This window comes from Engystomops pustulosus, chromosome 5 (genome assembly GCF_040894005.1).
Source record: "Engystomops pustulosus chromosome 5, aEngPut4.maternal, whole genome shotgun sequence".
In the NCBI taxonomy this organism is placed as follows: domain Eukaryota; kingdom Metazoa; phylum Chordata; class Amphibia; order Anura; family Leptodactylidae; genus Engystomops; species Engystomops pustulosus.
Genome location: NC_092415.1, coordinates 191,799,128 through 191,813,725, shown reverse-complemented (window position 1 = coordinate 191,813,725; position 14,598 = coordinate 191,799,128). Strand labels below are relative to the sequence as shown.

At 40.2% G+C, this 14,598-nt stretch overlaps 1 protein-coding gene across 6 annotated transcripts in view; it reads left to right on the top strand.

The window, feature by feature from the left end:
* The window catches only part of SPAG6 (sperm associated antigen 6), a 114,875-nt gene that overhangs the window by 71,583 nt on the left and 28,694 nt on the right, over positions 1 to 14,598 (top strand). For 5 of the 6 annotated variants that reach the window (XM_072154179.1, XM_072154180.1, XM_072154182.1 and 2 more), the window contains 2 exons: positions 972 to 1,124; positions 8,376 to 8,567. In XM_072154179.1, the coding sequence (XP_072010280.1) occupies positions 972 to 1,124; positions 8,376 to 8,567 (345 nt within the window). The remainder of the gene's footprint in view (positions 1 to 971; positions 1,125 to 8,375; positions 8,568 to 14,598) is intronic. The other variant, XM_072154184.1, reaches the window with a different exon arrangement.

Here is a 14,598-nt window from a genome sequence, read left to right as displayed (position 1 = left end):
CCCATTTTTAGCACTCCCCCAGTCCCCACAGAGCATAGAACATACACTGCCAAAGTGTTTTTGTATTAATAATTGGTTTTACAGAAAAAAAAGATATGTTATATTGTACCTTATATTAGCATCTGCTGTGTGACTAGGCACTCGTCCACTGGGAGTGGTTGGAAAGGAGCAATTCCCCCCCCCACCCTTGGGAAACAGCTTCTCCATGTGTCCTTTTCAAATATATGAATAACTCCCAACACTTGGCTTAGCGACGCCCCCTGCTCCTCTACAGCCAATCCCGAGTGAGTGGAGTTATTCATATATTTGAAAAAGACACATGGAGAAGCTGTTTCCCAAGGGTGGGGGGGGGAACTGCTCATTTCCAGCCACTCCCAGGGGACGAGTGCCTAGTCACACAGCAAGGTACAATATAACATATCTTTTTTTCTGTAAAACCTATTTTATATACAAAAACACTTTGGTAGTGTGTGTACTATGCTCTGTGGGGACTGGGGGAGTGCTAAAAATGGGTCTCCTGATGACGGGTTCCCTTTAAGTATACCCCAGATCTACAACAGTTCATTACTGCAATGGACAGTCTTTAAAAAGTCCCTTGGTTACAATTTCTCTCCTATTTTCTGTAAAGTTGGGCTCAACTCATCATTATAATATCCCATCTAGCCAAGACAGTATAAAGAAGCAACGTCATCACCTTTATCACTTTTCATTGGCCTCTGTGAGAAATCTGGCACCTTCTTAGACTGTCTAAATGTTAGTAAATCTCCCCCACTGTGAGGTAAATATTTAGCGCATGATAAACAAATACAAAAAGCCAAAGAAAAAAAATCTACTGAAAGAAATCCTAAACCCAACATAGCCTGGATGTCACAGATCTTCATTGTAATTGCATATTTGTAGGATGCCTATTTACTCTCTGTTATTTTTGTTGCTTTTATTGCTAAATTGTAACTTATCATCTTTAATTCCAGCTGTCTCAGCTCATAGTAAATGCGGGAGGAGTGGCCGCTGTCATAGACTGCATCGGGAACAGCATGGGGAATGTGAGACTTCCCGGGGTCATGATGTTGGGTTATGTTGCAGCTCATTCCGAGAACCTAGCGATGGCTGTCATCATCTCCAAGGTTAGTCCCTGCAGGAGAATGTGTAATATCATCACATGTAGCATCTTTTTCTATATGAATTCCTGGAAAGGCCCTTTAATGTTATATGGCCATAGTCGCCATGCGCAGTAGTTCTGGTACAGTATTATCACAGCAAATAGTTATTGGAAAACTAATCAAGAATTTTTATTACTGGAATAATTCAAGTTTTTACTAAAATGGGCAGATAGAAGAATCAACGTGAACACTTTAAATCTACCATCAAAATCCAACCTGATAAAACAGGGACATTACTCATAGATCCAGGCACCGTGACTGTGGTAATCTTCATATAGTTGTTATCCATGGCCTCCTTGCTTCTAAAATCAACTTTTAAAATTATGCTAATGAGCCTGTGCAGCAGCACTCCCCACTTTCCACTTTGATAACAACAGGCATAGGGAGAGTAAATGCTAGGGGAGCAGGGGGTGAGATGTGCTCCTGCACAGTGTAACAGCCTGTGAAGCTACAGTATGGAGGGGCTCTGATAACCCCCCCAGAGCCCTTTAGTACTGTAGCTTCACAGGTTGTTAAAACGGGGACCTAAAAGGAGTTTAAAGTTTAGAAAATACGTCTCCCATATCCTTTAAGGAAGTTATCTATCATGCAAGGATTCCCTGATAATCCAGATTTGCTTCTCCTGCAAGGTCTCTGGACAGGTCTTTCATCCTGAAGAATTTGCTGCTCTTTGCCATGAACTGTTCCACAGCCCCTCTCTTCTACTCTGAGTGGCTGCTATAAGTATCGACTCAAAATCCTGATATAGTTCTTACATAGAGCAGAGGGAAGGGGCTGTGGAACAGATCAGAGCAGAAAGCTCTTCAGGCTGAAAGATCCGCCCAGAGCCCCTGCAGAGTTGTATTAAATGTTTGCCTGTCCCAGTTTTGCTGTTCCTTACTAAGCACACAAAGGTATGGTTACACAGATCTCCAGGGACAATACCTAGAACTGTCTGCTACTTTGTATGGTCAAAACTTCTGACAGGCTCACTTTTAAGGAGCTGTTTGAGATGACAAAGTGGGAATTATTCTGATTTAGTCCATTTAGGATAAGCTTATCCTGTGGGTACTTAGTGTGACAGAATATGTGTATTTTCTAGAGGAGGCGAAGGTTCTAGCTCTCGCTGAATACTGTGCACAGCTAACAGGAAGCCAGTGTTTAGCAGGCAGCTCTGTCCTCTAATAGGCGTCCTGGCTTCTAGCGGCATTTCTCTGCACCACAGCTGAAGATTAGATAAACTAATTACCAGGATCTATGCGCCATATTACGTTTATCATCTGGAAATGAAAGAGTGAGACAGAGCTTAGGCTCATTTTTCTTCTAAATTGCCATCTCCCATATACAGCTTCTCAGGAGTTCAGTCATTCGTTTGCATGTTTCACTCTATAAATCTGCCTTTTCCCAGATAGCTCATTACATGTCAAAACAAGCTATTGCAGAACCAGAAATCCCAGCAGGCCTCGCCAAAAACCCCAGCTACAAGTTTCTTGCTACTACGTACAATAGACCATTTAGTCCTTTGGGAAAAAAAAAAAAATCAATATTTCCATATTCCCCAGTGCATCTTTTAAAGCACAAATGGAACAGCTCCTTTTGACGTACAGGTGGAAAGTGTAACCCTTTCAGATCTCCGACGTGCGGAGATTAACATGCACAGCACAGAACCGGGGCACTGTCTGTAATTGCCATTAAATTGAAGTGCTTTAAATCCTCATCGCATTCGCGCAGGTCGAACCAGTCTCATCTGGCAGCGGTTTAGTTGTGTAATCTTGTCACATCCGAAATGAGCAGGAGGTAAGAATAGCACTTTTTTTTGTCTAAAAAAAAAAAAATGATAAAAGGATTGTGGAATTGGTGACTTACAAAACAAACATTTCACGGAATCGCATCCCTAGGTGCCGCTATAGAGAATTTTCTCCCTTAATCAGAAAAATTAACTTAAATAGAAGACAGTCCCTGGGTTAGATACAAGTCTCTATAGGTTTGTTCTTAAATTAAATTTGCATGTAAGTCGAAACTGGTATATTTTGAAAGTGTAAATTTTTGGTACCTGTGACAATTGGATAATAAAAATTTGGGGTTGCCAAGGTAATAATGATTAACAATAAAGTTTCACTGCAGACACCTTAGGGTACGGTAACACTTACCGCTTTGATATAAAGGATTTTTTTCACTCCTGCCCCAAAATTGTTTGTGTAAGGCCAACCCTCTACCAGGGCTGTGAATACAAAAACTGTCAGGAACCAGGAATAGTGGACCCAATGGACCACCGCGTATGATGAGGTACACTGACACCTAGGAGTGGAGTCCAAGTGGCACCCGGTTTTCACTAGAGCCCGCCACAAAGTGGGTTGGACTTGTTGCGGTGTGGCACCACAAGGCTCGACTTTGCCCACGGTGGCGACCAAGGAGATGTACAGAGTTGTAGAGGGGAATCCTGGTCGTGGACATGCAGGAGGTCAGGACAGGCAGCGCGGGATCAGAGTCGGAAGGTGTGGGCATGCGGCAAAAAATCAGGGTCAGGAACGTAGCTAAGGGTCACAACGGAAATCACACAGGCAGTAGGAAACTGCTTTCTTAGAGACATAGAGCACAAAGATCCGGCAGGGAATGGGGGAAGAGGTTGGCTATTTAACAGATACTAGATGGCCAGCATCAACTAGCATCGCGCTGGCCCTTTAAATCTCCGGAAGCCGGTATGCGGGCGCCCTAGGAGGCGGGATTGCACGTACCGGACCGCCGGAGCCATCGCTGGAACGCAGACAGGTGAGACAGCCAGCCACAGGGGGCCTGGTGAGCCGAGAGGGGCACAGGTGCGCCTGCGACCCGGGACTTGGGTCGCAGGAGCACCCATGACACAAACTAATGCCTCATGCAGACAATCATGTGCAAGTGGAGATGGGGTGGGTGAGCACTCCTCACCCCTCCCTTCTCCATATAAACAGCAATATCAACATCAGTGTTAATAGCACAATTCTGCTACTGGGAGCTCTTGGATAACCAACCAGTCCCAATGTCCGTGTGTTCACAGAAAATCTAAACCGATCCAAGGCTCCAACCTTGGGAGTTTTCAAGTTTCTTCCAAGTGATATATTCTCCAAGGCAGTTCCACGAGTTATTTATTGTTGGAGTAGATAAACACTCATGCAGATGCTACAGTTGTGCTGCGTTTTCCAATTCCCAACAGTTCTCCCTGTAAAGTCTCCTCCACCGGGAAATCTCTATCAGGAATAATAAACGCACATAGCACAGTACTGTATGATTAAAAGTCATGCACTTTGTTTGTTCTACTAACAACAAATCAGTATTAAAAAGGTCTATAGTAAAAAACATCTGGGTTTCCCCTCACTCACGACTTTGTCCGGGGCATGCCTCCCGTGCACTTCCTACTTACTTATATATCAAAATAAAACCTTTCTTTTTCTTAGTTTTAAACGTCAAATTATACATATTATTTTGTTCTTACAACCTACACATAATAACCTCACATCAAAGATAGGAAGTGCACGTGAGGCCCTGGAAGAAGCTGTGAATGAGGGTGAAATCCAGAGTTGGGCAAGGAAGCCAAATGTGCGAGATGTGGTTTTTACTATAGGCCTTTTTAATACTGATTTGTTGAAAAGAAAAAACAAATAAAGTGCATGACTTTTTATCATACAGTAATGTGCTGTGTGTACTTATTATTCCTGGTTTCCTAGTGGAGGAGACTTTACAGTGAGAACTGTTGGGAATCGGAAAACGCAGCACAACTGTGGCATCTGCGTGAGTGTTTATCCACACCTAAAATACAGAACTCATGAAACTGACTTGGAGAACATATCACCTGGAAGAAACTTGACATCTCTATAGGAAGCTGAGTGGCCCACAACGCAATATCGGACAGGAATAGAACCTGCTCTATCTTTTGCGGTGCAAAAAACCTGAATGGAAAACACTGAAACTGCAGCAAGTTCACGGCCACCATATACAGTCGTGTGCATTGGGCCTTAGGCCTCAATCATAGGAACATAGATAGTGGACGTGTGCTAACCATTGTTTCACCACATAGCACAGATCCCCATGTACACATGGCTGTGGTTCCTCAGGACTACCAGAGACACTGTAAGTCGCTGCTTCCTTACCTGAATACTGTAATGTATGGGAGGCTTGGGTGACTATGATACTGTGAGTCTAGTACCCTACACAGTGTCCTGTCACAGATATATAAGGGACATTCGGTTCAGAACTGAATACAGTATGCCCATTTGTAGCTAACCTTAGGGCCCTTATACACAGCCTGTTGATCAACCTATATTTTATTATTCCAGTGGATGGGTTGGAATGACTCTTCGTGCTATCCTTCGTTCCCCCTTCTCCTGTTTACATGGAAACATTATGATTTTCAGGGCAGCTTCATACATGCAAATAACAACAATTGAAATACTTCTCATGTTGTTATGTGCCCCCTCTGGCAGGATCTGCTGTTCTCTTTGCTTAGTACGTCCTTGTTTTTACAAAAAAAAAATGCTTTAAAAGTTATGAAAATGTACCTGGGGGGCTCCAGGCATAATTAACAGCTATGGAGCCTCAAGCCCCTCAGGTTCATTTGCATAATTTTAGATTTTAGATTTTAAAAACAAGGACATAAAAAAAGAGCACATCATGCCAGGGGGCAAACACCAACACCTGGTGGTAGATGTCCTTGAAGCCACTGACCTAAAAAACTAAATCCCTAAAAAAACCTAAAATAAATACCTATATCATGACATGCTCCATTGGTCTTCACACGTAAGTATCGGGAAGATGTTATCTCCATGTAGATGTGTGATACTGGCCTTTGTGTTACAACCTCCTTCTATTTGCATAACTGGAAACAGGAAGTGGACTGCAATGTCACCTTACAACTGGGTCACACATCCAGACCAATATGAAACCGTAACAACATCTCAACGACTCAAAAAATTATACAAAGAATATATATTTTATGATCCCCCCCCCCAAAAAAAAAAAAAAAAATCACACACAAAACAATTAAAAACAATAAAAAGCGCACACACCGCACATGAACACCTAGGTCCAGAACCTGCCTCCAGGCTTGGATACCACAAATCCTCCCAGAACATCCCTATAAAAGTATTGTATATGAAATGATAATTGTAATATGTGTAGATAAATAATATTCTGATGATATACTGATACACCTAACTAAAGTAGTATAAAAAAAATCCTAAAGAATTTCAAGAAAATGGACCCATTATAAGCATTTTGGGTGCCACGTTATACCCATAAAAATGTATCTTTTACATGGATTGTTTCTTTTTTGGTGTATTTGTCTTTTTTAAAAAGACCTCCGGTTAAATTTGTAAGCATTTTGTGTGGTTTTTGCAGACATTTTATTATAGGTGATTCTTTCTTATGTATTACTATGCATTTATTTTCTGCACGTGCAGTTTTAGGCTTATTAAAACGCCCAAAATACAAAATGCTGTCTGAGCAGAGATATTCATGGGTTCCTTCCTTTTAACAAACAGCAACAATCTACATTTTTGGCTTTGTAAATGTACAAAACACATGTGTAAAAGACCTAATATAGAGAGCTAATGCATTTTTTTTTTAAAGAAATTATTGTGTTAAATTAAGGAGAGGGAAGGTTATTAGTTTTCCTTTCTCATTTGGGGATCTTTCCTACTCTATAGAGGATTAACAAAACACATAACTATTACAATGTAACCCTTCCCCCTGATAGATTGTAAGCTCTTGCGAGCAGGGAACTCACTCCTATTGTTATTTCTGACCATGTTATTGCTCTGTAATATGATTTCTATACGTCCCCCATGATCTGTAAATATGATAGCCCTATAGAAATTTCATTTATGATTACACTGTATTATTATTTTTTGTGGGGATATGCTGGTTCTTATACAATTATTTTAAAAAGTCAAGAAGCAAAAAATTCTGAGTAACAGTAAAGAGTTCCTATGCTTCCTTCACAAATTTTAAATACATACTGTGATTTTAATGCATTTGAACTTATTCTACTTTCTATGGTGCTTATTTTTCATAGACGCCTTTTACACAATTGTTTTCGGCCTGAAAATTTTTTTTAAAAAAAATCATTGCATTTAGAGATTTGCATTTTATGGGGATGGGGGATCAGGCAATCGGCAAACTTAAATTGCTATTATGTAACAAAAGCAGCCACTAAAAAATCTCTATGTTTTAATTATATATCACATATAAGATAACTAAGGCCCCTTCTACACTAGCGAGTGTGATGCGATGAACTCGCATCACACTCGCAACGCAAGCTGCCGGGAACGCACGGCCCGAACGCTGCACCGCGGGAGTGAACTCAGCATGTCAGTTCACTCCCGCGGTGCAGGGTTCGGGCCGTGCGTTCCCGGCAGCTTGCGTTGCGAGTGTGATGCGAGTTCATCGCATCACACTCGCTAGTGTAGAAGGGGCCTAAGTGTCGACTTCTAATATTTTGTTAAAACCCCAAACTGCTTGTTTTTTTTTTCTTTGCCATAAGGAATATTTTATAGTCCATATAGAAAAAAATTGCAAAAACTAAGGGAAAAGTCTACTTCGGAAATTTTTTTTTTTTTAGATTGTACTTATACTGAGTTATAAAGCAGGTGTTTGCCTTTAATATTGGGGATTAAGTAGCATGATTTAGAGCTGTGCCTTTCTTTCCTGTTATCTACGTTTGGAGTTTTTTTCTGTAAGTTTTTATAGGGCTTGAAAAACACAGGTAAAATTATTTTAAATCCAAATAAAACCTAAAAAAAATTCCCTCCAATTTTTTAAAAATGCAATTTAAAGCTCTAAAAGCCCCCGACCCCCCCCCCCACCTCCCCAGTGTCTATCGTTAATAACGTGTAATCACCATCTTAGCTCCCGCCTGGCAGTAATTTCTGCTCCCCGGCCTGGAAGGAAAACCATAATGTGACAATATTGCTCGCAAGCTGTATGGACTGGAATAATCATTTTAATCTCAAGCTGAACTCTAATGTTTAACCCATTGTTGCCCCCAGAGTCCTGTTGTGTTTGATTACTATGGAGATTATTGATGGAGGCCTGGATATTTTTTTTTTTTTTGTGTATGCGTGTTATAGTTTCCTCTTTTATTTGGTTGGTAAGACACAGGAGACAAAGAGAATGACATGATTTCTATCTAATGTGCTGTGTTATTTGTGAGATCACTTGATATGCATTGCTTTTCACTAAGAACAATTGCGTTGAACCTTGCAGGGGGTCCCTCAATTAGCCATCTGCCTGTCAGAGGAAGGCGAGGATCACATCAAGGCAGCTGCTGCTTGGTCCCTTGGCCAGATTGGGAGACACACTCCTGAGCATGCACGTGCTGTCGCCGTTGCAAATGTATTGCCAAAGCTCCTGTCTCTTTACATGGACACTGAAAGCTCAGAGGACCTTCAAGTCAAGGTAAATATCCCTTTTTACTCGCAGCCGCTGTGTTTAGACCATATTAATCTACATCCTCCCTTGTCACATCTGACAATGGCCTCGCAACATTTTACCGCTCTCTAATGAATGATCACACCCAACGGGGCAAACTCTGGTCATTTATCAAAATACAGTATGAATATATAGAAGTATATACTGTCAGTCCCCGGGTTACGTACAAGATATGTTCTGTAGGTTTGTTCTTAAGTTGAATTTGTATGTAAGTCGGAACTGTATATTTTATAATTGTATCCCCAGCCGAAATTTTTTTGGTCTCTGTGACAATTGATTTTAAAAATGTTGAGTCGTCATAAGAACCAGGATTAATAATAAAGCTTCATTGTAAACATTTTTGATAACTGTTATAGCTGATTATTGTAGCCTAGGGCAAAAGTACAAGAAATTACCAACATCCAGAAGTCCATTTGTAACTAGGGGTCGTCTGTAAGTCGGAATTTTTTATCATCTAGGAATTTATGACAAATTGGAACAATTTTTTCCTTTTTTTTGGCGTGTTTTTTTTTACAAAACAAAGTTTATTTATGAAATCTATATCTTGCTATATTCGATGAAAAAAAGCAAATCTCAATAGATTAAAAAAGTGATGAGATTTTTATACATTTTTTATCATGTTGCAATTTATTTACATGCTGTGATTTATTTATATGCTGCGTATTATTTACACTCTGCAATGTTTACATGCTGTGTATTATTTACACTCTGCAATGTTTACATGCTGTGTATTATTTACACTCTGCAATGTTTACATGCTGCGTAGTATTTACATCCTGCAATGTTTACATGCTGCATATTATTTACATCCTGCAATGTTTACATGCTGCATATTATTTACATCCTGCAATGTTTACATGCTGCGTAGTATTTATATCGTGCAATGTTTACATGCTGCCTGTTATTTATAGTACTTATTGACATGCAGCAATGTATTCACATACTTCTGTTTATTTACATACTGCATATTATTTATATTCTTGTGTCGTGTTTTTATACCATATTTTGTTTATAGTTTTGTATTTTATGTATTTTATTTTAGGATCATTTCACACAACCATTCCTTAAATCTGTAAAAAAAAAGTAAAGAGTGGAGGTGTAATAGAGATTTAACGTATCACTTAAAAATCCCATTGACAGCAATGTAAATCTTATGTCATCCATTATGTTCCATTTAGGCAGGGATCCGTTATCCAATGCTTTTTAGGATGGAAAAAATGATGGAGGCTGCAGTACTTTTCCACTGTTTTTTTTGGGGTCTCTATAACTTTTGCATTTTTAAAGAACCAGGATTAACAATAAATCTTAATTACAGACACCTGTGATAACTGTTATAGCTGATCATTGTTGCCTACTAAAGTACAGTAAATTACCAAAATCCAGAGGTCCATTTGTAAATAGGGGTCGTCTGTAAGTCGGGTGTTCTTGAGTAGGGGACCGTCTGTATTTGTATTTTAGTGTTTGATTAAAATGTTGCATTTTTTTTATATTCTTGCATTTTATTTACGTATTACATTTTTAATTACATCCAGCGCTTAAAAAAATTTAAATAGATAATTATAGCTCAGTTCAAAGATATATTTCTCTCTCAATTCATTCCATTTTTGGAAAAAGACTTTACCTATTAAATATTTCCGACAGTATAAGGTAAGGACTTTATAAATGACAGGGCTGTATTAAAATCTTTCTGGTTAATCCTACAGAAATGGTTTTTTTTTTCTGTTTATATAAGCATATTCAATTTCATTGGGGCATATGTAACTTTGTAGGGTTTTATACTTTTGAATGTCCCATAAATACAATTTTAATAAAAGAAGTTGAGGTAATGACCTGGAGAAACGGCTGCCTTGTGCCTTTGTCTGCCGCGGCTGTCAGCATGAAGACAATTCTCTATTTAGCCGAGTCATATCTGACAATCCAGTTGGTAGGAATATGCTGCCTAACAACCACAACATGTCCCTAGCAAGAGGTTGGTCTCTGGTTTTATTGGATTAGTAAAAAAACATTGCACCTAGAAACAGCATGTGCCAGGTTCATGTGTCACGTCTAGCAGTGAAGGCAACGGCATTGAAAGGAATGGAGCTGAGCAAGACACTTTTTTGTTTTATAAAGTAGCCATATATTTTATACACTGTCCAATCCTTTTACTGTTTTGTCCCCATCAAATGTGCATGCATTTGTTTGTAAGGAAGATAGTGGATACCAAATTGTCAGAATTTTATGTGTCACGGCACACGGCATTGAATGTAATACTTTTTAACCGGTGCCCACAGACATTATTTTAAAGGACCATGTAACCGATCTATTAGGAGTAAAGAGTATCCTGGTCAGAACCATTGTTCACAGATACAAGATTGCTGCAAATCAGCCGTGAAAAAATGGACATTAACATCAGTTTTTCAAGGCCCATTTTGCCCATGTGCGTGAAAATGAGCGACAACCCCCATATTTTGACAAAGAATGGGACATGTTCTATATTTTGTATGGTTGAGATGCGGTGAGACACTGGGACACAGTTACTAAGAACAGTGCCGTGTGTACTACGTGCAGTTGCTTGTGTGCATCTGTGTAGGGGGCGCCAGATTTAGGATTTCTGGCGCCCCATGCACTGCCCCGACAGAGTGCACCAACTTTTTTTGGGGTGTTTGATAAATGCTGGATCTGAACGCCCCTTTCAGTGACAAGAGGGTCACATGCAACACAAATGTGGTGCAGACACTTCATAAATACATGTGCAAGCAGTTTGCACTAGAAAGAATGAGCAAAGTCCAACAGAAAACTGGTGCAATGAACTTAGTAAATTTGGGCCTGTGTGATATCGGATTCCTTATACCTCTATGGGGGCCATGATACAGGTGCAAATTGTGCAGCCATACAACCAGTACCCATGTGGTTATGTGCATGGGGCCTAAAACCACTTATCTGTTTTTCCACTGTCTCATGGACTTAGTGATCTAAGTTACTATGATTTCTTTTAAACCGCTATAATACCCACCTGTCTACCACCATATCCCAGGAGTCCAATTCCAGACCAGCACTTGCCCTCTGTACAAACTTGTTTAGCCTTGATCTATCACGAGTTGTGATGTGCATTCCCGTAGAGTCTACAGTGCAGCCTTATACCTTCTACGGAAAAAGGGGTGTGGTTTTTTTGTTTAAAAGGGAGTGGCCATAAAACAAAAGTTGGGGTCTAAGTTGCCAATTTGTATATCTAGCATCACATGCCCAACTAACTGCCCTTTTGTGATTGCTTTCGTGAAATAATAAAATAACATAATACCTTAATGGTGGTGAGGAAGTAGGTTGTCGCCTTCCACAAACTGCGCCACCTATGTCCTTAGGTTGTGTGTGGTACTGCAGCTCAGCACTATTTAGTTAACGGGGATGAGCTGCAGTACTGGACGCACTATGGTGCTATTTCTTTAACAAAGTCAAGGATGTCCGTATAATGTTACGTTTTAAGAATGTCCCTAAAAATTATATTTTTATTTTTTATTTTGAATTAAAGTGTGTAAGAGTCCCCCTCCCCTTTAAGCTTACATGAGTGTGAGCAGTGTGAGGCAGGCGAAGGGTTGGCTCAGAAATTCTCTTATCTGTAAGTGCTTGTCTGCTGGCAGCAATCCCTTGGACCTGACTTCTAAACCTTCCAGCCTTCAAGGGATATGGCTCTGCTTTTTATTTTTTCACTCTGAAAGTATGCAATATTATCAATGCAAAACAATATGATATCCGTTAATCTTCTGGCATCCATACTCCATTGAAAAATAAACGATTTTATTAAGGCCTGCGTCCTATATTGCCTCGCGTCTGGGGGTGCTTTGTGGTTTTTTTTTATGAGACATATGTTTGACTTCACATGCACATATTCTGATTAGATTAATATTTTGTAGTCTAATTCAGTCATTCCGGAGAGAACACAGACCCTTTTCATTTAGATTGTATTAAAGACCCCCCCTTCCCCCCCGCCCCCTCCCAAAAAAAAGTCAAATGTAAACAAGTAATTAGTTTACCCTTTTCTTGGTTCCTTAATATCTGTTCACCTGTTTCTTGATGAATTCTGTTTATGAAAAATCAGAGTACAGCCACGTGCAGAGAGCCATGTGCATCACCCATGCCAGAACCTGGGTGCCAGAACCGTCGGATGAGAGCTCCTATCATTCTCTCTCTTTAGGATATAGAGTGGCCACGACTTGGTCACAGAGCAGCGAGGCATGGCATGCTCACTGCACGTGACTTTGTGTAATAGACCTCTATGTGGGCCATGATGTGGCCGCAAATTTGTTCAGCCAGTTTACGGCTCGCAATACGGTTCTGTGAATAGAGCCTAAGGGACAATTCATATTGTGGTATTTGACCCAGGTTTTCCACTGGTTCAAAATCCACTGTTGCCCAATATACAGAGGTGGATAAAGACTGCCATGGGCTCTGCACTTTATGAATATTACAGCCCCTACAAGTCTTCCTACATATAGCACTAGAATAAGATTCATGAGGAATGGAGGATGCTTCCCTTCTGCTTGCCTTCAGTCTGCGGTTTCAGGACCCTTGGAGGAGCTTCAAAGGTCTTGTAATGGCTCTTGTATACATGCGTATTGAGATCAGGAACTGATATACAAGGATTTCATGGGGGAAGGTCCTTCCCAGTATAAAATGTGGTGGGTGGTTTGGGTGGCCATGGGCCTCCTACAAAGCTTCGGCCCTGCGCTACCGCCCAAACCGCCTATATTATAATACACTATATCACGCAGCATCCTCTTGGAATATAAAGCATGTGGCTTCTTTTTTGCCAAGAGTAAGTAATGCCACACCTGGTAAATAAGACACAACGAGGTTTATTTATTAAGGGTCCCGCAGCCACATTTCTGTCGGGTTACGAAGCCATTGAAGCTCCGGGTTTCCAGCTTGCATTCCCAGACTCTCGATTGTTATAGTTCCATAGTTGTGTGCAGTTGCAAAGCTCTCCAAATTTGCTATTCAGGAGCTTGGAACAACTCATTACAACTCCTGTGGGAATTTAGGGCCATTTTCAGAAAGTGCATCTATTTTCAAATGCACAACCTTGCTAAATATCTATTTCCTCATTATACTAAACTTTCAGTCTACTAGGCCATTGGCTGCTGCTTCAAAAAATCTCTGTGATATCATTAAGACTTGGGGTTAAGGGAGATTCTGGTTACTGTGAGGGCTATACATTCTGCCATTTTTATACTTAAAAATGCCTACAAAAAATTAATTAATAAAATCTTAGGTCCTGACAAAATATGGTTAATTTATCTACCATAAAAATCCATCATGATAAACCAGGGACACTTACTCATAGATCCAGGCATTGTGGCTGTGGTAACTTATATACATCTTTTTATCCATGGCCTCCTTCCTTCTAAAATCAACATAATCATAATTATGCTAATGAGCCATAAATGCCCTGGGGGCTTTTGAAAAGGTGTAACATTGTCTCCCCCTCCCCTCTGCTCCATCAGGACTTCCTCCTCCCCCTGCCGGATGTAATCTCACTGATGTATGAGCACACAGTAGGAGGGGGGAAGTGCTCCTCCACAGTGTAACAGCCTATAAAGTTACAGCACAGCGGGGCTTCTGGCTCATTAGCAAAATTTTCAAAGTTGATTTTAGAAGAAAGTGTGTCTGGATTTATGAGTAAGTGTCCCTGGTCTATCATGCTGGATTTTGATGGTAGATTTTCATTAAGTGACTTAACATAACGCCTGAACGGATAGATGTTCTTAACACAGGGGGTTTTCACATTTATTTAAATTCAATTGAGGACCCATCAACCGTCTTGACAAATTACTAAATACCATAAAAATTCTCAGTCGTGTCTTTTTGTAATTTTACAATATGCTCTTCCCCCTAGTAATATACAACAAAAAAAAATTCTGCCTACGAGAAGTGTTCCTAAGCAGGTGTCGACACTGATTGGCCAGAGTTAATATGTGTAAGGACACACCCATAACTGGTAACACCCACTTATGCATAAAAT